At 39.5% G+C, this 24,355-nt stretch overlaps 1 protein-coding gene across 1 annotated transcript in view; it reads left to right on the top strand.

Annotated features, from left to right (window-relative positions):
* LOC136883302 (lysosomal alpha-mannosidase) overlaps positions 1 to 24,355 on the top strand; it is a 220,842-nt gene that overhangs the window by 54,359 nt on the left and 142,128 nt on the right. Inside the window, exon 2 of the mRNA XM_067155536.2 lies at positions 4,282 to 4,384. Coding sequence (XP_067011637.2) covers positions 4,282 to 4,384 — 103 coding nt within the window. The remainder of the gene's footprint in view (positions 1 to 4,281; positions 4,385 to 24,355) is intronic.

The following is a 24,355-nucleotide window of genomic DNA, read 5'->3' on the forward strand; positions in this document are numbered from 1 at the left end:
TCTAGAAAGCCAAGAATACCAGCCAAGAGGATTCGTCGTGCTGACCATAGGACACCTCGTAATCTGCAGGCCTTCGGGCTGAGCAGCAGCCGCTTGGTAAGCTAGGGTCCTTCAGGGCTGTATTGCCGGGGAGGGGGGGGGGTGGACTAAGCTGCAGATTGCTTTCATTTTATTAACATTATGTTTTATATGTTACAAACCAAAAAATGTGTACCATTTTTGAGTTAAAAAAAAAAGAAAAGAAAAGAAAAGAAGGATGTTTTATGCAGAAGACTCTGCTTGAAGAGAAGGTGGTGGTACAATGTCTTCAGCCTAGGGCCCCAAACCAAATCAAACCCCACAGCGCAACAGCCCTGAAAGGCCATGGCCTTCCAAGTAACTGCCGTTCAGTCCAAAGACCTGCAGATTGTCATGACAAATCCTCTCGACTGTTATTCTCACATAGGCTGTGTGGACCTTGAACCAGCCCTCAGATCCAGGTAAAAATCCCTGACCTGGCCAGGAATCAAACCCAGGGCCTCTGGGTAACAGGCAGGTATGCTACCCCTACACTGCGTGGAGCCTAGGGGCCCACATACTCAAAATCCAGCTTTTTATATGTGGACTCACAATGTCAAAGGTTGGCCTAATATTGACCAACATTGTCATCTTGTACAGAAATGTTTTCGTTTATTAATGATTGAGCAGAAATAAGATCATATGTTTTGCACTTGCATATCATCATCATCACCATCATCATCTTCATTTACAGTTTCCAGCTTCCCGGGTCAGATTGTGAATCAAGGAGCTCCATCGCTGCTTGTCTCTTCACCACTCTTCTCCTTTTTTTAAAGTAAATCTTCTGGTTTTCCTCCCCTCTTCTCTATGCACTCCCACACTGAAACTGTCTGCCACTTTTGGAGTCTTCCTCGTAGTCTCTTTCATGTTAACTTCTATGAAAAAGCTTTTTTTGGCATTCTCTCTTCTCCCATTCTCATCATAAGCCAATAACACTTTAGCTTTGTTGTTTCTATCCTGTCTTGAAGTTTCAAGATTCCTGTCCTTTTCTTTATCTCTTCATTTCTAATTATATCCTTCCTGGTCTTGCCCTCGATACCTCTTAGGAATTTCATCTCCGCTGCCTGTATTCTACTCTCCTCTCGTTTTATTGTAGTCCACGATCCAGCTGCATAGGTTAGTATGGGTTCATAATAGATTGAATATAATACTTTCTTACATTTCTTCACGACATCTTTGTTCCACAAAATACCTCTTACACTCTAGTACAAACTGTTTGCTTGTTATATTCTTTTCCCAATTTCTTTGGTTATCTTTCCACCTTCTGTGATCAACTTTTAACCACCTCCAGAATTTTACCATTCAGTTTTATCTTTCCTCTTTCTTCCTTCCTTCCTTCCTTCCTTCCCCTTGTCATCACTATTGTTTTACTTTTCTCTGTGCGTACTTTCATCCCAAAATTTTATATCTCTTGATTCCATACATCTACTTGTTTTTGCACTTCTGTTTCATTCTCACTCCACATCACTTTATCATCTGCAAACAACATGGCTTTTGTTACCTGTCTTCCCAATCTCTGTTTAATGTTCTTATGAATTTCATCCATGACTATGATGAACTGTCAGAGACCAGTTTCAACTTTAAACCATTTTGTTTTTCCTATAATAGTCTTCACACTACCATCAATTTTTGTACATAGCTTTCATCATTTGCACTTCCACTCTAACTTGTTTTTTCCTTATTGTGTCCCATACAAACTGTCTGGGCACACTGTCATAAGCTTTCTCAAAGTCAATAAATGTCATCGCTATGTCTTTTCCAAACTCCCATCTTTTCTCCATCACATGTCTTAATGTAAAGATCAGATCAAAAGTTGATCTGTCTTTCCTAAAACCATACTGTTCTTCTTCTATTTCTCCTAGCTTCCTCCTCAGTCTTCCTTCCAATACTCTCTCAAATATCTTAGCTACATGAGTAATAAGTGTGATCCCTCTGTAGTTATTACATTCCTTTTTATCACCTTTTTTAAATATTGGGATAATTTAACCCTTTCCCCACTCTTCTGGGATCTCTTTCTTCCTCCAGATTCTTTTAAATAATCTATACAGCCACTGTAGCCCTATTGGTCCTGCTGCTTTTATCGTTTCCGTAGTTACCTCATCCACTCCTGCTGCTCTTCATCTTTTGTATGGCTTCCTTATTTTCTAACATCAATATCTCCTTTTTTTGTTCTTCTTCTTTCCCATTGTTTCTTCTTGCTCCTTCTCATCTACCAGTTCACTGTATTTAATATTTAGCAATTCTTCCCATCTTTTTAGTATGTCATCTCTTTGTGCCAATATCTGTCCTGTTTGTTTTTACAAATGTTAATCTTCCCTATTTCATAAATTATTCTTCACCAAACCATACAAAACCTGTTAATTTCCTTTTATATCCTCCTGTAAAGTTTCTGTGAAACTCTCCTAGCTCTTCCGTTTCTCTTCTTGTACTATTTTCTTACATACCTTTTTGACTTCTTTATATTTCTGCCAATTCTCTGTACTATTGCTGCCTATCCACTTCCTCTTAGCCATTTGTTTCTCTTTAACTGCTTTCTTTAGCCTGCTGTTCCACCAAGGAGTCTCCTTTTCCTTTTTCCTCCCTGATAGTCTTCCACACTTTACAAATCCATTTCTGAAACATGTCCTTTCCTCTTCCACACAGTTCACATCATCTTTGGGAATTGTCTTCAGATCCTCTTGATATTTTTCCATTATTTCTTTCTCTTTTAACTTCCACCCCCTTATTTTTTCCCTTTTTTCTATTAACTTCATTATTTTACCAAGTCGTTCGCCTCCGTAGTGTACCGGTTAGTGTTATTAACTGCCGTCCTCGGGGGCCCGATTTCGATTCCCGGTACTGCCAGAAATTTAAGAATGGCAGGAGGGCTGGTATGTGGTTGAAATGGTACATGCAGCTCACTTCCAATGGGGGTGTGCCTGAAAAGAGCTGCACCACCTCAGGATGAGGACACGAGTTTACTTTTTATTTTACCAAGTCTTAATTTGGCTACCACCACTTTCTTGTCTCCTTCAGAATCTGCTCTTGGCATTGCTTTCACATCTTCCAGTTGTTTACGTTTCTCCTTCTCCATCAGAATAAGAGCAATCATTGTCTTTGTCTTTCCATCTCCCCAACCATATCTAGTTATGTTTTGAGAGATCTTTTTCCTAAACCACGTACTGTTAACAATTAATCCATTCCTTCTACAAAAATCTATTACCAAATCTCCTTCGTCATCTTGGTTTCCATTACTATAGGGTCCAATTATCTCTTCTTTTCCCTGTCTTTCTGTTCCAACATATGCATTCATTTCTTCCATTATTACAACCTCTTCGTCTTCAATACAACTTTCCAGTTCTTCTAGTAACTCTTCTAAACATTCATCTGCATTCCCCGATTGGGGTGCATAAACCTGTATAAATCCTTGATTCCGCTCTCAAGTCTAAGTCTAACTTTAATTATCCTGTCACTGATCTGGTCCATTTTGTCCACATAATGCCCTAGGTCTTCTATCAATATAACACCAACACCATTTGTTGCCATCTTCCCTCCACTCCAATATACTCTACTGTATACCCTTTCTTCAATTCTGTTTGACCTTTAGCCTTCCATTTTATCTCACTTATTCCCATCATTGCTAGGTCTTTCTTTCCATATACTCTATCAGTTCTTCTACCTTGCCATTCAAGGTCAGGACATTGATGATACAGATTCTTGTGATGTCTGGTAGCCCACTTCTCACAGTTCCCCCAGAGCACCGGGAACTGCGCGTCACTTTAGGGTGATGCCCTAGCATTTTCTGAGGCCTCGATTCACTCGCACTCATTTACATACATAATCAGATCCAATTTTGTGTCAAGGCAGTGTCTCGGAAGCCATCCTAAGCTCATCTTGAAGAAGTTGCACTAGTATCTGAAACAAATTGAGCAGTACCTTACATTTGGCCTTACCGTCACTGGAATCCACAGGCTAGTCTTCCACAACCATTTTAGATGGTGTTGTAGGGTTCTTTCGGATTAATACAAGAAAGAACTAACTAAAGTGTTAGTGAACGCATAAGTGGGTGGAGGGCCAGTAGGGTATGCTGTAACAGTTGCTCCTGGACCAAAATGGGAGGCTTGGATCAGAGTGGACTCAAACAGTAGGACACCCACCTGTGCATTCAGTTGATTTGTATTAAGAGATGTGGCACCGTATTCCTTGCGGACAGAGTTGCAGTGATATGTGTTTTGTTTCTTACAGGCATGTCCAATGGTAAGGATGGGAATGATCAATGTTCACCTGATACCTCACACCCATGACGATGTTGGCTGGCTCAAGACTGTGGATCAATATTACTATGGAAGTAAGTGTTAAAACATCTCCCTTTTGTGCAAGGTTCTTCTGGATTATGGCAGTAACTTTCTACAGTTCATAAAAAATACCATGGTGATCATATCCCCTTATCCAGCTGGAGCCAGGCTAGGGCATTTATGGTACTTCTCCACTTCCCCTCTCCTTCTTTTGTAATTCTGTTCCTTCTTCTTATACTGGTCTTGATCAAGTCTGTCCATATTGTTCTGGGTGTCCCTCTTGCATTCTTTCCCTGAAACTTAGCTTTTAAAAATATCTTTCCCTCTTCCATTCTATGTATACGTCCAAACTAGGGCTGATGATAAGACCCAGGCATTTGAGTATCTAGGTATCTGGGTAGTCTGCTCATTGTGACAGTTACTCGAAGGTACCTGTTGCATCGGGTACGGATGTTCAAAAAATCAGGTATCCACTTACCTGTTTCACCTGGTATTGGTCGAACCCAATGAGATGTTACTTGGATGTATTCCTGGTGGTGCATTTGATTCCCTTTTACTCTGTGAGATTGGATACGATTTAGAAACTCTCGAAACGTGGAAGGTGTTTCTTTGTTTTTTACATAAAATTGAGGTCATCTAAAGGACTAAATTGATTTGCATTTAAAAAAATTCATATATAGCCTATTTCTTATAAAATAATTTGTTTTATTTTCAGTTTGTTTTTATGCTTTAAGCAATCTGGGAGAAATTAGGAATGAATCTAGAATAAAAAGCAAGCATACCAAAATAGCACAAAGTTATCTCAAGTTTTAGATGAAGGGATTTGATTTATAGCAGAAATTCAATCCAGATTTATGGAGATACCCTTTCCTGTAAGGATGTGGCCTGAAAACTTAATAAAACTTAGTTTATTTGCTTAGAGAGGTGAATCATTTGTACATTATGATGTAGGCGCTACCTAGCATGCGTGAACAAGTCTATTGCAATACAAGGTTGACGCACTGAAGTCCCTACACAATAATTAACATCCAATTGAAATAGGAAAATACCAGATAAATTCCAGACATATATTTTTGCAGATTGTAGACTTCATGTAGGCTATTTCTATATAAGTCTATATTTTAAGAAAATGTTAAGAAACAGTTCCTTTAACTTTGAGCACACAGCATGTAAACCGCATGGTTCATCATACAGAGGCAGGACCATACACTAAGGGCTGGCCTGTTTCTTTGATGCGAGTGCTTCCGCCTTGTAGCTACGACTTGGAGGCTGTGACATCGCTAGCCAGACAAGTTATGGTCCCGGTAGCTGTTTTGTTCTATTCATCATTCGTTCTGCGCGAAGACTGTACCTTTAAGTGCTGAAGTTTTGTATTCTCGTGTTTTTAGATATTTATAAAAGTGAGTTTTGTGGTAGCAAAAGGTAGAATAAGTTGTTGTGTCGTAGCTATGTGTGAAAATTATTCTTGAAAGACTGGGGTCTGGGGATAGACACGGTTCATCACAGGTTCTGAAAGGATCCTGTGACTTGCAAAATTTGGTTTAGTAAATATAAATAATTGGACTCGGTTAATTGTAAAATTGTATACGTATGCAGCGAATATTTTTCTACATCTGATTATGAAGACAATTTGAAAAATAGTTGGTTAGGATTACCTCTAAGGAAAATACTGAAGTAAAGTGCTATCCCATCTCTGAAACTACCAGGTCATGTGGAACAACAGGATACAAGTAGTTCAAATTAAGTTCTGCGACTTAAAGTAAGAAAAGCTCATTTAGCTGCCTTGGAAAAATGTAAGTCCAAAGAAACCAAACCACGCATGGAAATGGAAGAAGCTTCTGCTGATATCTTCAGTCAAGAAGTGAATGAGGGCTGTGTTCACTGTATTTATTAAGACAAACTACTCAAAGCAAATGAATCTTTATATAAGACAGTTCACGCTTTGAAAAGAAACTTCAGTGTTTTGAAAGGAAAAAAAAAAAAAAAAAAAACCCATGCCACAACAGCCCCGAAGGGCCATGGCTTACCAAGCGACCGCTGCTGAGCCCGAAGGCTTATGAGGTCTCGTGTGGTCAGCATGACGAACCCTCTCGGCTGTTATTCTTGGCTTTCTAGACCAGGGCCGCCATCTCAGCATCAGATGGTTCCTCAATTGTAATCGCATAAGCTGAGTGGACCTTGAACCAGCCCTCAGATGCAGGTAAAAATCCCTGATCTGGCTGGGAATTGAACCCGGGGCCTCTGGGTAAGAGGCAAGCATGCTACGCCTACACCACAGGGTTTTGAAACAAGAACAATGTAAACGTTACAGGATCCAGAATCATTTCAAACACATTCGGTAGTATTTTGGTATGGCATGAAAATTAAAACGAGAACTATGCGTTGTTAAATGTAAAAACAAAGAAAACTCTCATTTGATGAACTGGATCACTCTACGCAGATACAGTCACTGGCACGTAGAGGAAAAATTACTCGATGGACAAGCAAAGATTTTTTTACAATTTCGTTTTACGTCACGCCAACACAGATAGGTCTTATGGCGACAATGGGATAGGAAGGACCTAGGAGTGGGAAGGACGCGGCCTTGACCTTAATTAAGGTACAGCCCCAGCATTTGCCCGGTGTGAAAATGGGAAACAATGGAAAACCATCTTCAGGGCTGCCGACAGTGGGATTCGAACCTACTATTTCACGGATGCAAGCTCACAGCTGCGTGGCCCTAACTGCGTAGCCAACTCGCCCGGTAAGATAGTTCTCATTCAGTACCGGTAAGGGACTTATCTCCTAAAGCCTACGACTTCTGAAATGACAAATTTGGATTGCTTTTTTTTTTTATTTTTTTTAATTTTTTTTATTTTATTTTATTTTACAATTAGCTTTACTTTGCTCTGACACAGAAAGGTCTTATGGCGATGATGGTATATGAAAAATCTAGAAGTGGGAAGGGAAGGAAATGGCCATGGCTATAATTAAGGTACAGCCCCAGCATTTGCCTCGTGAGAAAATCCGAAACCATGAAAACTCATCTTCAGGACTGCCAACAGTGGAGTTCCACTACCTTCTGAATGCAAAGCTTAGATCTCCTTTGCCCTCATTAACAACTTTAAACAGGTGTTTACTTCTTGACCTGGTATTCTTGATAATGTACTGAAGTTGGTGTCAAAATGTAGTGAAAATTTACCCATGGCAAATAAAACTTTGTGTTCTGAGATTTGATGAAATGGACATAAACAGCAAGGTTGTTTATGATGTTGAAATGGATCAAATTCTTGGTCCCTGTTTGAAAATTCAAGTAGCATTAATCAGAGGAAACAGTCTGAGTATTTTGATTTCTATAAGATATGAATCGATCATTAATTTTCAAGACGATTACTGCTGTAAAATCTTCAGGAATTAGTGTTAGCCACTGTTTCTGATTTAGAAAGCTGCAGGAGACTGAAAGCAACTTGAAATATCAACACAGAACATCATCATTATCATAATTTTACAGTTCCAATTTCCCAGGTACTGTTCGCGAGCCTCTTCCATTCTGTCTTATTGAGATACGTTCTGTTGTTGATGACGTCCTCCAGTGTCCTTCCCCAATCTGCAATGTCCATCTTTACGATGTCCATCCAGTGGATTCTTGATCTTCCCACAATCCATTTCCCTGCCACATGTCGCTCCAAGTTAACATACGCTGTCCTTGTTGACTCCATCCTCATCACTTGCTCAAACCATCTCAGTCTGGGCGTGCTGATCTGATCTAACAATGATGTAACAATCCCAGCTTCCTTCCTAACCACATCATTCCTTAACTTGTCCAGTTTGGTTTTTTGAATTGTGGACCTAAGGAACTTCATCTTGGATGCCTGCAACCTTGATGAGTCTTTCTTAGTGAGGGTGCAGGTTTCAATACCATAGGTTAAGATTGGTATGAAGTACTGATTGAACATCAGCTTTGATTTTGTTGGTACTTTGGGATCCCAAAGGAGTGTTCATACTTGCTGGTAAAAGTGAGAGCTCTTCTGCACTCTACTTGCCACCTCCTTTGTGACTAGTGTATCTCGAGATATTACACTGCCGAGATATGTAAAGCTTTCCACACTTTCTAGTGGATGGCTTCCTAGCATGATGTTCGCTGGTCATCCCTCTCTGTTTATTGCCATCACTACTGTTTTGAGTTCACTTATCTGGAGATTGAACTCCTGGAAGGTTGAGTCTCGACTGTACTTGTTCCTCAGTTTCTCCCCAGATCATAACACCATCAGCAAAGGCCATTGCATTTAGTTCACCAGAGGTTTTCCTGATGTTCTTCATTATGTCATCCATGATGGTGATAAACAGTAATGGGGACTCCACTTTCGGTCTTGAACCAGATGAGTGTCCATCACCCAATTGCACACAGCTGGTATAGTTCTTATACAGCATCTGAACTTTCCTCACCAGTCCCTCTGGCACATTCCTTTTTCTCAGGCATTCCCATATCTTCTCTCTTGCAATGCTGTCATATGCCTTCTCAATATCAAGGAAAACCATAAACAGATCTTTGCCATTTTCCCAATATTTTTCCATTAACATATGGACACTGAAGATTAGGTCTGTTGTGGACCTGATAGGCCTGAAGCCATACTGTTCGTCTTCAAACTGTGACTCTAAGATGACTCGCAATCTGCTCTCTAAGATTTTCTCAAGAATCTTAAGCCCATGAGAAAGGAGTGTTATTCCCCGGTAGTTGGAGCATTTTTGGCCCTTTCCTTTCTTAAACAGGGGAATAATAACACCCTTTCTCCAAGCAGTAGGTATCTTGCCATCTTTCCAAACTGCATTGAGCACTCTGTGTAGCCACTGTAAACCCTGAACTCCTGCTGCTTTAATCATGTCCGTGCCGACTTCATCGATTCCTGGAGATTTCCCTTGCGGCATCTTCTTAAGGGCTGCTTCTGTTTCTGCTCATCAGGTTTCAACAGCTGGTTCTTTGTTCTCTGATCTGCTTCTGTCCTGTTCAATAGGTGATCAAACATTTTATTAATCGTGCAGACTCTGAAAGTAAGGTACGGATTGTTGCAGACATGCCTCACTATATCATACTTTTAAGAACCACTTTCTGGATGAAAGGATTGTATTGGAAAATAATCCAGAGATAAATGCGGGAATTTTGATTGATATGTTGGAGAAAGGCAGTGGTGAAATGAAAGACAGCGTACTGGAACAAAAGTATATACTGTATGTTTATGAACAGTTTTTTAAACAGCTGTTAAAATTAAGGCTTTAGTATCATAATTTGTTATTGGTATAGAGGTATGATGTGGCAATTTAACAAATTAAGCTGGACCAGATATGGCTTACGGAAACGCTGCCCATTGCTGTCTGGCTCATGATATCACGCATCGCTTCGGTGAGGCGACACATTCCAGGCCGTAATGGGCCAGCCCTTACTATATGGTCCTGATATAGAAGAATAATAAAATTTACTAAAAGTAACAGGGTAAATTGCCGGCTCCATGGTGTAGGGGTAGCGTGCCTGCCTCTTACCCGGAGGCCCCGGGTTCGATACCCGGCCAGGTCAGGGATTTTTACCTGGACCTGAGGGCTGGTTCGGAGTCCACTCAGCCTACATGATTAGAATTAAGGAGCTATCTGACGGTGAGATAGCGGCCCCGGTCCAGAAAGCCAAGAATAACGGCCGAGAGGATTCGCCGTGCTGACCACACGACACCTCGTAATCTGCAGGCCTTCGGGCTGAGCAGTGGTCGCTTGGTAGGCCAAGGCCTTGTATATTAAGAGATCAGAATACAAACTAGCCAGTCTTATGAACAAAGAAGTGAGGGTGGGGGGAATGGGGATTCATCATGATAATTGCCTGTCCCAGTCTCATAGTGTGACATTGCACAATCCTTATGTTAGAGGACCACTGTTCATATCCTATCAAAAATGGTTATGGTAGGTTACCAGAAGAGATTTCCAGGATTTTCATTAACATAAACACTCATACAATGAAGAAAGACCATTTTGCAGTCTGATTCTCTTACCTCATTTTTGCTGAACTAACAAATGCAAGTAGCTAGTGGATTACCAGAATCCTAGCCAGCAATAAGTAAATCTGGTCTTGCAGGAGTTTCTGATGTGAATCCATTTGTGCACGAACCAATAAAAACAGGCTGGTGATAATGGTTAGGAAAGCCCCAGGCTACCAGAAAAGAGGCAAGGAGATCAAGGTGAAGCCAGTCGAGTAGCACAAACGTATTTTTTTTTTTTTTTTGGTGGTTTTCTTGTATTGAAGTTGGAGGTAGAAAGATGACAGAATGGTAGGCAGCATATCCAGTAAAAGAGGCTGCAACAGCCGAAGGAGCGCTGGAAGGCTTAAAGCAGGCTGGAAGATGCCGTTCTACCATTGAGAAATCTTACGATAGTGAACTCTTTCTGGAACCTGTAGAATTTACACAACTAGATGCATAATGGGCTGAAAATGGAAAATGGACTGGCAAAGAATGTGTAATCAATAAATTTAATTAACAGGAATGTAAAGGTACATGTAAAATTGGAAATGAACAATGATTGGGACAGGGGTAGGTTAGGATGGAGCAATTATAAGGGGAAAAGGGAATATACAAGAATATACATTTTCATAAGATATTAGAGAAATAATTATTGTCGTCAAGATAGACACCAAACCAATGCCCACCACAATAGTGCAGGTCTATATGCCTACTAGTTCAGCAGATGATGAAGAAATCAAAAGAATATATGAAGAGATAGAAGATTTAATACAATATGTAAAAGTTGTTGAGAATCTAATTGTGATGGGGGACTGGAATGCAGTGGTAGGCCAAGGAAGAGAAGATAGTACAGTAGGAGAATTTGGATTGGGACAAAGGAACGAAAGAGGAAGTCGGCTGGTTGAATTCTGCACTGATCATAATTTAGTCCTTGCCAATACTTGGTTCAAACACCACAAACGACGGCTGTATACGTGGATGAGACCTGGAGACACTGGAAGGTATCAAATAGACTTCATTATGATTAGGCAGAGATTCAGAAACCAGGTGTTGGATTGCAAAACTTTCCCAGGAGCAGACGTGAACTCTGACCACAACTTGTTGATCATGAAATGCCATCTGAAGTTGAAGAAATTGAAGAAAGGAAAGAGTGGAAAAAGATGGGATCTAGGCAAGTTGAAAGAAAAGAGTGTGAGGGATTGATTCAAGGAACATGTTGCACAAGGACTAAATGAAAAGGCTGAAGGAAACTCTATAGAGGAAGAGTGGAGAGTCATGAAAAATGAAGTCAGTAGGGCTGCTGAAGAAATGTTAGGAAGAAAAGATCAACTAAGAATCAGTGGATAACTCAGGAGAAACTAGACCTGATTGATGAACGACGAAAATACAAGAATGCTAGAAATGAAGAGGGCAGGAAAGAATACAGGCGATTAAAGAATCAAGTGGATAGAAAGTGCAAGGTAGCTAAGGAAGAATGGCTGAAGGAGAAGTGCAAGGATATCGAAGGCTGTATGGTCCTGGGAAAGGTAGATGCTGCATACAGGAAAATCAAGGAAACCTTTGGAGAAAGGAAATCTAGGTGTATGAATATTAAGAGCTCAGATGGAAAGCCACTTCTAGGGAAAGAAGACAAAGCAGAAAGATGGCAGGAGCATATCCAACAGTTGTATCAAGGTAAAGATGTAGATAATTTGGTTCTGGAACATGAAGAGGCTGTTGATGCTGATGGAATGGGAGACCCAGTTTTGAGGTCAGAGTTTGACAGAGCTGTGAGTGACCTCAATAGGAACAAGGCACCTGGAATTGATGACATTCCCTCTGAATTACTGACTGCCTTAGGAGAAACCAGCATGGCAAGGTTATTTCATTTAGTGTGCAAGATGTATGAGACAGGAGAAGTCCCATCTGATTTTCGGCAGAATGTTGTTATACCTATTCCCAAGAAAGCTAGTGCTGACAGGTGTGAAAACTACCGCACCATTAGTTTAGTATCTCATGCCTGCAAAATTTTAACAGGTATTATTTACATAAGAATGGAAAAACAAGTTGAAGCTGAGTTGGGAGAAGATCAATTTGGCTTCAGAAGAAATGTAGGAACATGTGAAGCAATCCTGACTTTACGTCTGTACGTCTGATCTTAGAGGATCGAATCAAGAAGGACAAGCCCACGTACATGGCATTCGTAGATCTAGAAAAGGCATTCGATAATGTTGATTGGACCAAGCTATTTACGATTCTGAAGATGATAGGGATCAGATACCAAGAACGAAGAATTATCTACAATCTGTATAAAAATCAGTCTGCAGTGATAAGAATCGAGGGCTTTGAAAAAGAAGCAGCAATCCAGAAAGGAGGGAGGCAAGGCCGCAGTTTGTCCCCTCTCCTTTTTATTGTTTACATAGAACAGGCAGTAAAGGAAATCAAAGAGAAATTTGGAAAGGGAATCACAGTCCAAGGAGAGAAATCAAAACCTTGAGATTTGCCGATGATATTGTTATTTTATCTGAGACTGCAGAAGATCTCGAAGTTGCTGAATGGTATGGTTGAAGTCTTGGGTAAAGAGTACAAGATGAAAATAAATAAGTCCAAAACAAAAGTAATGGAGTGCAGTCGAACGGAGGCAGGTGATGTAGGAAATATTAGATTAGGAAATTAAGTCTTAAAGGAAGTAGATGAATATTGTTACTTGGGTAGTAAAATAACTAACGATGGCAGAAGTAAGGAGGATATAAAATGCAGACTAGCACAAGCAAGGAAGAGCTTTCTTAAGAAAAGAAATTTGCTCACTTCAGACATTGATATCGGAATTAGAAAGTTGGGTTTGAAGACTTTCGTGTGGAGCGTGGCATTGTATGGAAGTGAAACATGGACAATAACTAGCTCAGAAAGAAAGAGAATAGAAGCTTTTGAAATGTGGTGTTACAGAAAAATGATGAAGGTGAGATGGATAGATCGAATCACGAATGAAGAGATACTGAATCGAATTGGTGAGAGTAGATCGATTTGGCTAAATTTGACGAGAAGAAGAGATAGAATGATAGGACACATCTTAAGACACCCAGGACTTGTTCAGTTGGTTTTTGAAGGAAGTGTAGGTGGTAAGAATGGTAGGGGTAGGCCAAGGTATGAATATGACGAGTAGATTAGAGCAGATGTAGGATGCAATAGTTACGTAGAAATGAAAAGGTTAGCACAGGATAGGGTGGCATGGAGAGCTGCATCAAACCAGTCTATGGACTGATGACTCCAACAACAACAAGATATTAGAGTATATAAATGTATCGGTATTTAACAAGTATTAATAAAGTTTTCCATTTTGGTTGAAGAAAATGATTAGAAAAATAATTTTTATTTTTACAGTCTCTTTGGGAGGAGTCCACATAATGCATGGAAGATGAAGGAAGGGATTTAGAAGTAAGAGAAAGAGATGAAAGGTGACCAAGTAAATTGGAAGAAGTTAAGAAGACTGATGAAAGGTTTTAAGCTGCGAATGGTGGGTGCTAGGGATCAGCAATAACTTGTAACAAGACATTAGGTAGAGTAGGACAAGCGACAATCCAATATGGTCCAGTCCACAACGGACATAATTTTGTTGATACCTGGTTATTAACAAAAGTTTGATCATGACTACGCTGTGGCACAAGGTCAGATAATGTAAATTATTGAAGGTCTATACGTTCAATTGTGTGCCTTGCAATGTACATCTTGTGATTGGTACAATTATTTTTGGAGGGCTAGTTTCCAAGAATTCTGAGATGATCGGGTGGAAGGGAAAGAAGGGAGGGAAGATTCTAATTAAGGACCTGCGGGGACTAATGGAGTTTGAAGGTCCCTTAAAAAAAAAAAAAAAAAAACTTGGCAGGAGTACAAGAGGTGGTAACATTAGCATCAGATGCAAGAGATAAGACTGATAACTAATTCATGTCCCATTGTTTTTGATGATCAGAGTAGAAAATTGGTAAGGGAATCTTAAAATGATGGTGATAGCATTCAAATACTGTAAGTTGCTTTATGGATTGGTAGGAGAAGTAGAAATCTTTTGTATTCCATGTAGAAAGCACATGTTATGGAAAGCTTTGGACAAAATATAATGGCATAATCAGATATTAATTTCTTAGGCAACCCATTAGTAGCAAATATTTGATCAAGAAGGAGATTGCTTATGATATTAGAGGAGATTTTCCTCAAATGACAGAGCACCAAAAATTTTGAGAAACCATGTAATAAGGAAAAAATAAATGAGTTTCCTTTAGAGGACCAAGTGATAGGTCCAGCAAAGTATAGTAAGTTTCTTTTTTTTTAGCTATTTTGCTTTTTACGTCGCACCGACACAGATATGTCTTACGGCGACGATGGGATAGGAAAGGCCTAGGAATTGGAAGGAAGCGGCCGTGGCCTTAAGTAAGGTACAGCCCCGGCATTTGCCTGGTGTGAAAATGGGAAACCATGGAAAACCATCTTCAGGGCTGCTGACAGTGGGGCTCGAACCCACAATCTCCCGATTACTGGATACTGTCCGCACTTAAGCGACTGCAGCTATCGAGCTCGGTATAGTAAGTTTCAGCTGGATTAGGAGGTGGGGAGGCTAAGTATTTACCTGCAGGAAGAACATTATATGGACGTACGGATCTGGTAAAGAAAATCTTAGCAGGGTTGACAGTTAAATCAGCCTTTCACAGATGAGAGAAGACTTCACGAAAATGAAGCCTGTGAATAGAAAAATCGGCACTGAATGTTGAATGATCATCAGTATATTATCTATGAGCCGAGATTTAATACAAATGGAACTTTTGTAGTTTCATACAATCCTGTAGGAGTGATGAATGCTGTTCGTTTTCTACTGGTTGAATCAAGAGGGAGCTGATAGTAAGCAGAATTACGATCTAAGATAGAGAAATACTTGGCATTTGAAAACTGATGAAAGGCATTTTGCATTTTTGTTATGGGGTAGGCATCATATAGAACTTTTTTTTTTAATTTGCAGAAATGAAATAAGAGTCTGGCGGAGCCATCGAGTTTGTGAGGAACACAAGTGAAGTGTTACTAGAGAATGAAGGGACTATGGTAGAGTCTAGAACTCTTAGCAATTAATTGATTCATGAAATTTATTCTGGGAGGGATTAAATGATATCGTGGAGAGAGGACTGAAACCGAATCAAATATGTCAATATGGGATTTGTAATTTCTTACAGTTTCTGATATTATCTGTCATTACATTGGAGACTTTGATCATTAATTGATTGATCTCATTACTTTTGGATTGTTTGGAATAAATTTGATTTTGAAATGTGGGGTGACAATCTCTTACCATCAAACTTCATTTAACCACAAAACATTTTTGAGGACAAGTAATCCAAAATAATCAAGAACATTGCAAATCACTTAGCATTATTGGCACAAACATTGAACACTACTCGGAGAATGGCTAAAACTGTTATAATATGATCAAATATATGCTTCTGCATCATTTTTGGTCAAATGTGACTTAATGATAAAATATAGTAAAATTTGCATTTATCATCACCATTACCATCATTACTATTTTCCCTTATCTGGTTCCTGCTCAGTTGGGGCATTTTATATTCCTTCTTTTTACCGCGTGAGTTGGCCAGGCAAATGCTGGCCACTTCCTTCTCACTCCTAGGCCTTTCCTATCCCATTGTCACCATAAGACCTATCTATGTTGGTGTGTCATAAAGTTAATTGTAAAAATTAAAAAAAATAAAAATTTCTCCATCTACCTTGCTTTTTCCACCATTCTTCTTCTGCAATTCTGTTTCTTACCTTCTCTTCTACTCCACAATGACAGAGCATTCATTCGTTCATTTATTCATGAACATAACAGGCGTTCAGCCCCAAATACATGTTCAATGACAGAGCAGAAAAGAGGGGAGGGGATGTGGCAGTTGTAGTTAAAACCAGTTTAAAGCCTAGGAAAATTGCATGTTCAGGCAGCGAATACAATAGACAACCTGAGTTCATGCTTTTCAAAGTAATTGTTGCTCATCAGAAATGTGCTGTCTGTGTGGTGTACAAGCCACCTGTGATTGGACATTTGGAGGACGTAGAGAATGCATTGATATGAGTACTTCCACAGTGTGCAACCATAGCACTACTACTTAAGGTTACAGACATAATTTCCAATGCAGTGGGCAAAAGACAAGATACAATCCTAGCTCTTCTTGATTCAGTTGACAGAGACATAAAACTTTCCAAACTATTTAAGCCCAGTCGTTTGACTAACAGTCTTCAGTGGATGAACCTGTGTCCTTCTGCAGTCATCAGCAGTGTTTAAAAATATAACAATAAAGAATATTCATCCTGGCAATAGTAGAGGTTGGTGTCCCACAGGGGTCCGTCCTAGGGCTGCTTTTATTTTCTGTGCAAATGGATTCTTTAAGAATGTGGGAAGATTGTGATATGGAACAGGGATGTACCACAGAGATGTGAACGGATTGTCTACAAGACTTATTTTATGCCAATTTTGATGTATGGATCAGAAACGTTGGTGATGAAGGAGAGGGATAAATTAGAATACAAGCAGTGGAAATGAAGTTTCAAAGGTGTAGAGTAGGTTTAACAAGAATGAACAGAGTAAGAAATGAGAGAGTTTGGGAAATGGTAAATGAGGTACCCCTACAGGAAAAGATAGAAAAATCGAGGCTGCAGTGGTATGGACATGTTAAGAGAATGGGAGAAGAGAGGATACCAAGAAAGATGTTAGAAATGGAATTGAAGGAAAGGAGACCTAGAGGAAGATCGAGGGACAGATGGTTGAAAGGTGTAAAGAAGAGCATTGAGGCAAGAGGAGGGAAATGGTTGACAGTGAGAGAAGAGAAGTGGTGGATAGACAGAAAATGATGGAGAGGCTTATGTTCCAAGCTAACTCAGTCTGTGGTTGGGAACAGCTCCAGATGATGATGATGATGATGATGATGCTGATGATGATCAATGATATTATGTGAGAAATTAACAGCTGCAGACACCACACGCATACTGAAGATATACAATAATACGTACATTGTGAACTGGAAAGACTAAAAGATAAAATTAATAAACCAATAGATTTACAAGAAATTTGTAACAGGACTGACATTCAAGAATCATATACAACCTCACTTTACCAAAATTCTACCTACAAAACTCACCAATTGATTTCAGTGAATCAATCGAAGATCTCTCGATGTTATTATGGACAAACATCTTTCATAGAAGCAGCAGCTTGTCAGCATTTGCAACATATAACTCACTAAGAATATTCTGCAACATATTTTCTTGAGTGTTAAAGGAATGCCTCATTTGCACTTTGGTATTTACCTCACTACTGTACGCTGTGTACAACGACATAACTGCTACTCTTAATGGCAAATTACAACATGTGCAAAACTCTATGTATGTGATCTACATTACTATGACCATGTTACACCTGCCTACAGTGAACGTGGTTGGTTAAAATTCTAACAGCACTGTTCTCTTCATGCCCGAGAATATTCTGCTCATGCCCACCTCCCTACTTGTACTGCCAATTTCACCACCTCTCGTCCAGTCACATTTGGGGATGGTTGCCTAGTTACACTTCCTCTTCAAACAATAATCACCACCACCAATCACAGTTACATCTGATACAGTCTTACCAATACCACCTCATTGCACCACAGGATACACCAACTCATTTTACTCACCCTGCAGCCACCCCCTCAGAGTTTCTGGAAGAACTTTAAGTTGTATTGAAGACAAAGAGGTTGTAATAATGGAAGAAATGAATGCACATTTTGGAACAGGCAGACAGGGAAAAGAAGAGATAATTGGCCCCTGTAGTTATGGAAACCAAGAATAAGGAGATTTGGTAATAGTTTTTGTAGAAGGAATGGATTAAATGTTGGCAATACATGGTTTAGAAAAAGGAACTCACAAAAATTAACTAGATATGGTTGGGGAGATGGAAAGACAAAGACAATGATTGATCTTATTCCGGTGGAGAAGGAGAAACGTAAACAACTGGAAGATGTGACAGCAATGCCAAGAGCAAATAATAGAAAGTTAATAGAAAAAAGGGAAAGTAAAAAGGGATGGAAGTTAAAAGAGAAAGAAATAAGGGAAAAGTTTCAAGAGCATCTGAAGAAAGAAATTCCCAAAGATGATGTGAACAGTGTGGAAGAGGAAAGGACATGTTTCAGAAATGGATTTGTAAAGTGTGGAAGACTATCAGGGAGGAAAAAGGAAAAGGAGACTCCTTGGTGGAACAGCAGGGTAAAGAAAGCAGTTAAAGAGAAACAAATGGCTAAGGGGAAGTGGATAGGCAGCTATAGTACGGAGAATTGGCAGAAATATAAAGAAGCCAAAAAGGTATGTAAGAAAATAGTACAAGAAGAGAAACAGAAGAGCTAAGAGAGTTTCACAGAAACTTTACAGGAGGATATAAAGGGAAGTAAAAAAGTTTTGTAAGGTTTGGTGAAGAATAGTTTACAAAATAGGGAAGATTAAAATTTGTAAAAACTGAAACAGGACAGATATTGGCACAAAGAGATGACGATGGGAAGAATTGCTAATTATTAAATACAGTGAACTGGTAGATGAGAAGGAGCAAGAAGAAACAATGAGGAAAGAAGAAGAACAAAAAAAAGGAGATATTGACGTTGGAAAAAGAGGAAGCCATACAAAAGATGAAGAGCAGTAAAGCAGCAGAAGTGGATGAGGTAACTACGGAAATGATAAAAGCAGCAGGACCAATAGGGCTACAGTGGCTGTATAGATTATTTAAAATAATCTGGAGGAAGAAAGAGATCCCAGAAGAGTGGGGAAAGGGTTAAATTATCCCAATATTTAAAAAAGGTGATAAAAAGGAATGAAATAACTATAGAGGAATCAGCCTTATTGCCCATGTAGCTAAGATATTTGAGGGAGTATTGGAAGGAAGACTGAGGAGGAAGCTAGAAGGAGAAATAGAAGAAGAACAGTATGGTTTTAGGAAAGACAGATCAAATTTTGACCTGATCTTTACATTAAGACACATGATGGAGAAAAGATGGGAGGTTGGAAAAGACATAGTGATGACATTTATTGACTTTGAGAAAGCTTATGACAGTGTGCCCAGACAGTTTGTATGGGACACATTAAGGAAAAAAAAAAAAGCAAGCTAGGAAGTGCAAATGATAAAAGCTATGTACAAAAATTGTTAGTAGTGCGAAGACTATTATAGGAAAAACAAAATGGTTTAAAGTTGAAACTGGTCTCCGACAGTTCATCATAGTCATGGATCAAATTCATAAGAACATTAAACAGAGATTGGGAAGACAGGTAACAAAAGCCATGTTGTATGCAGATGATAAAGTGATATGGAGTGAGAATGAAACGGAAATGCAAAAACAAGTAGATGTATGGAATCAAGAGATATAAAATGTTAGGATTAAAGTAAGCACAGAGAAAAGTAAAACAATAGTGATGACAAGGGGAAGGAAGGAAGGAAGGGAGGAAGGAAGAAAGAGGAAAGATAAAACTGAATGTTAAAATTCTGGAAGTGGTTAAAAGTTAATCACAGAAGATGGAAAGATAACCGAAGAAATTGGGAAAAGAATACAACAAGCAAACAGTTTGTACTAGAGTGTAAGGGGTATTTTGTGGAACCAAGATGTCACGAAGAAATGTAAGAAAGTATTATATTTCAATCTATTATGAACCCATACTAACCTATGCAGCTGGATCATGGACTACAATAAAACGAGATGAGAGTAGAATACAGGCAGCGGAGATGAAATTCCTAAGAGGTGTCGAGGGCAAGACCAGGAAGGATAGAATTTGAAATGAAGAGAAGTAAAAGGACAGGAATCTTGAAACTTCAAGACAGGATAGAAACAACAAAGCTAAAGTGTTATTGGCTTATTATGAGAATGGGAGAATAGAAACTGCAAGAAAAGTCTTTTCAGAGAAGTTAACAGGAAAGAGACCACGAGGAAGACCCTGAAAGAGGTGGACAGATTCAGTGTGGGATTGCATAGAGATGAGGGGAGGAAAACCAGAAGTTGTACTTAAAAAAGGAGAAGAGGGGTGGAGAGACAGGCAGCAGTGGAGGTCCTTGATTCACAACCTGACCCAGGAAGCTGGAAACTGTAAAAAATAAAGATGATGATGATGATGATGAGATATTAGGTAAGTTAACGTTTTATGAATACTATAGTCATGTTATACTCATCATCATCATTTCCTGTTTAGATGGAAGATAGAGCCTTTCCAGACAAAATAAATCCATTCTAGTTTTGTCACTGCCTGAGTCTGCACCGCCTATACCAATGTGGGTGTATAGTACATGTTGTACACTCAACCACACTCAATTTGGCCCCTAGCTAAAATCAAAGAAACCACCACGTTAGAGATCCACCGAACGGGATAAACTTGTTCAGTACTGGTCATGAAATGCAAGCATATCTAGTATCTGGCTTGTAGACATCACTGAGATCACATTTCGAGATCGCCAGAACAACAAATAGAGCAGGAAATTATTTCTAGAAGGTAAAAGAGCAGCTATCTTTTCGATAACTCTGTTAATAATATACTTCATCGTTAAGTGGAGATTATGCAACTTGCTGTGACAGTAGTTTAGTTGGTAGAGGTATTGTATATGGGCGATAGGGTATAAATTGCAGTGGTTTGAATCCACGCGGTGCTTGCTGCCCCTATTTTAAATTGCTAACTAGAACAACTTGTAAACACAGTCACTTTTTGGAATACACTAACAATATTAATGGAGAACAGTTTTTTTTTTTTGCTTTATTTCTCTGTATAGCAGTACATGTGTAGCAGAATGTGGTCCATTAATAGCTTAGGTAAGATGGTAAGTGCAGAGCTAAGCCATATTATTTATTTTTATTATTGCTTACTTGCATTCAATTAGACACATTATTTTATGGTTTAATGCCTAAAACATGCTAGTTCTTTATCACATTAAACTTAACATAAATGGTCCTGTCTCTGATTCCTATGATTGAAGGAAATAGATAATGAGGTTTGGTGTATTTTAGTAGAAATATCTCTATTTATCTGTGGGCTGGCCAGTGGTTGGATAGTATCAGCTATTGTAATTGACACTTGAGGTTCAAATCGAAGTCTCTATCATTTTTATGTGTTCAACGAATATAAACAGAAGACTTTTATATAAATTACTAGAAGAGCTCACAGAGTGGTTTGGATTATAAGTGAAAATATATATTCTGGCTCCTGTAAAAAAATATTGTCAGCAGTTATTGACTCGCTATGGTGAGGTATTTATTCCATTAGGATTAAGTTAGCCAACATCTCCAAGGCATCTTGCGATGGCTAGTAATGCTAAAATAATAACACATTGAACTTACAAAAAAAAAAAAAAAAAAAACCACACAGAGGGATTTGAACCTCAACTTAAAACTACTTTCCTTCTATTTTACAGGCTGAGCTATTACTCGTATTCCATTGGTAAACTCATTGATAAATTGATATACTTCTACTAAAGTACAGCATTCCTCGTGTATCCCCTTCAATTATAGGAATAAAAAATGAGGCCATTTATGTTATACTTAATGTTGTCGGCTGCAAGTCATATCTGAGTAAACATATTCTTCAGCAGTTTAGATTTTCACACTCACAATGCTTTGTGAATATGTTTCATATGACTTAGTAGCCCAATTTTGGCATGAAACATACAGTGGTGGTCAAAATAATAGAGCCACCTGGCAAAGGTTTAGAATAAAGTGCAAATTTATTACTAGACATGTTTGTACTATGATGGAAACAAAATTTTACGTTGTACAGGAACCATTACAACAGAGTCACATTGTACCACAGTCAGTTATATAGATAACACAACTGAAACTAATCAATAATATTCAAAATAATACCAGACCACAGGGTCAAAAAAATAGAGCCAATTGACACAAATATTTTGTACTTGATCTAAGTCTTATGAAATTTACAGGAACAGTCGTTTTTGCATAGGAGTGCATTAGTACTTCATGGTGTAACCCTTATTTTTGAGGATTTCCCTGCACCTCTTATCCATAGAGTCGACTAAATGCCTGCATTCGTCGCTGCTGATCGCATACAAGGCTCTCTGGATTTCTTCCCAAAGTTTATCTAAAGACGTAGCTTTTGAGCGGTCAATTCTCTTGTCTACAATCTCCCATAAGTTCTCGATGGATGATGCGTCAGGGGATTGAGGTGGCCACTCTAATACTTCGATATGGTGATATTGAAAAAACTGCCTTATGATCCTTGCAGTATGCTTTGGATCGTTATCGTGCTGAAATTTCCATTTCAGCGGCATTTCCTCTTCAGCATAAGGCAGCATCACATTTGCTAAGATGTTGTACATTTCTGCGTTCATTATGCCGTTGATACGGTGTATTGGACCAAGGCCATACCATGAAAAACATCCCCATACCGTAACACTTCCGCCACCGTATTTCACAGTTTTTAAAGTGTACTTGGGATTAAATTCCTGGTTTGGTGGGCGGCGCACATAGACTTTTCCGTCTGAGGCAAACCTATTATACTTGGATTCATCGGACCAAAGGATGTTCCTCCATCAAATATTGGGTTTGTGTTCATTTCTCCGGGCGAAGGCCAACCTTTTCCGAACATTAGCTTTTGAAACATGTGGCTCCTGTCTCGCAATGCGCCCATTCAATTTTGCGGATCTCAGTCATCTTTGAATCGTTGAAGTTGGTGGTTGAACATCATTTTTGTCGCTAAACAAAATGGCTTTCAGTCGTGGTGGTGACAAAAATGGGTTTCTTTACTTCCCTAGTGATGAGTCTGTCTACGCGAGGAGTAGTTACACGAGGTCGGCCCCTGTTCCCCACCTGCAGCTTTGTTTGTTTTGCCAGTCTAATGGCGTTCTGGACTCGTTTTCGCGAAACGTGTAAATCTTTGGCTATTTGATTCATGGATATCCCACTTTTGAACATCCGGAACATTACTATACGACCATCATCACTTGTATGCTCTGCTCTGCCTATCTAGAAGAATGTAAACAAAACCAAACGTCAGTTTACATACAAAATAATATTGAGTGGAGGTTTGTTGACAAATAATATCACTAGCCCCCAAAACAACTGCAAAAAATCAATTTGAACGGGACTTCTGTAAAACAGCTCTATGATTTTGACCCACAAGATTCTTACCTTTATGCCTCTTTTCGAACGTCTAGCTCAAACGCTTCCTTTCGCACGACTAAAAGGGACTGACAACACGGCAGCCGTGGAGATTTTGCGAACTAATAGATATCCTAGTTCTTAATCTCGTCAATATAGGTGGCTCTATTATTTTGACCGCCACTGTACATCCACACAGATCACACGGAATGGCTGGTGGAGGGTGGGGCTGAGCTTGATGGAGCTTTGGCATGGCGAGTAAAGCGGAAGAGAAAATGCCAGATGGACTGGCTATGAAGGCACCGCTCAGTTTTTCTCAAGTCAGAGGCAGTCTGTTGCAGTTTTCGTGTTTGACACCACATGTCTTGTGCTTATGTGCCGTGGTGAATGATTCCAAAATCATAGTGTGTGGATCACTTCCTGGCAAGCTACGATCCACCTTAAACAATTCCATGCCAGTGGCACTTTCTTCAGCTGTCAGCTGTCACTTTTCACAGTGGGATAAGGACGGTGGAGGCAGGTTTTCAGGTGAAACCGGAAGCCTTCAGGTTGGACCTACACGTTGGCAGCAGGTGTGTGATGGTCGTCTTTCTAAGAATTGTGACTACTTGGGGAATTTGGTCCGACACCTGTGTTTGGAGAGGCCTATTTAGGAGCACCGCTGCCCACCCCAAATGGGGAAGGCCCTAGAAAAGGTGGGCTAAACATCGGAAGTCACACTTTTGTCCGTCTGGGTGACCGCACCCAGTGGGTTATGCCATATGCGGTTGAAACAATCAAGGAAAACAATTTATAATTGCAACATGGAATGTCCGAACACTGCTTGACGCGAAAGAGAGTGACAGACCTGAAAGGAGAACAGCTCTTGTTGCCCACGAGCTTTCCAGACTAAATATTGATGATGTAGCTGCTTTGACTGAAACAA

Source organism: Anabrus simplex, chromosome 11, assembly GCF_040414725.1.
Source record: "Anabrus simplex isolate iqAnaSimp1 chromosome 11, ASM4041472v1, whole genome shotgun sequence".
In the NCBI taxonomy this organism is placed as follows: Eukaryota; Metazoa; Arthropoda; class Insecta; order Orthoptera; family Tettigoniidae; genus Anabrus; species Anabrus simplex.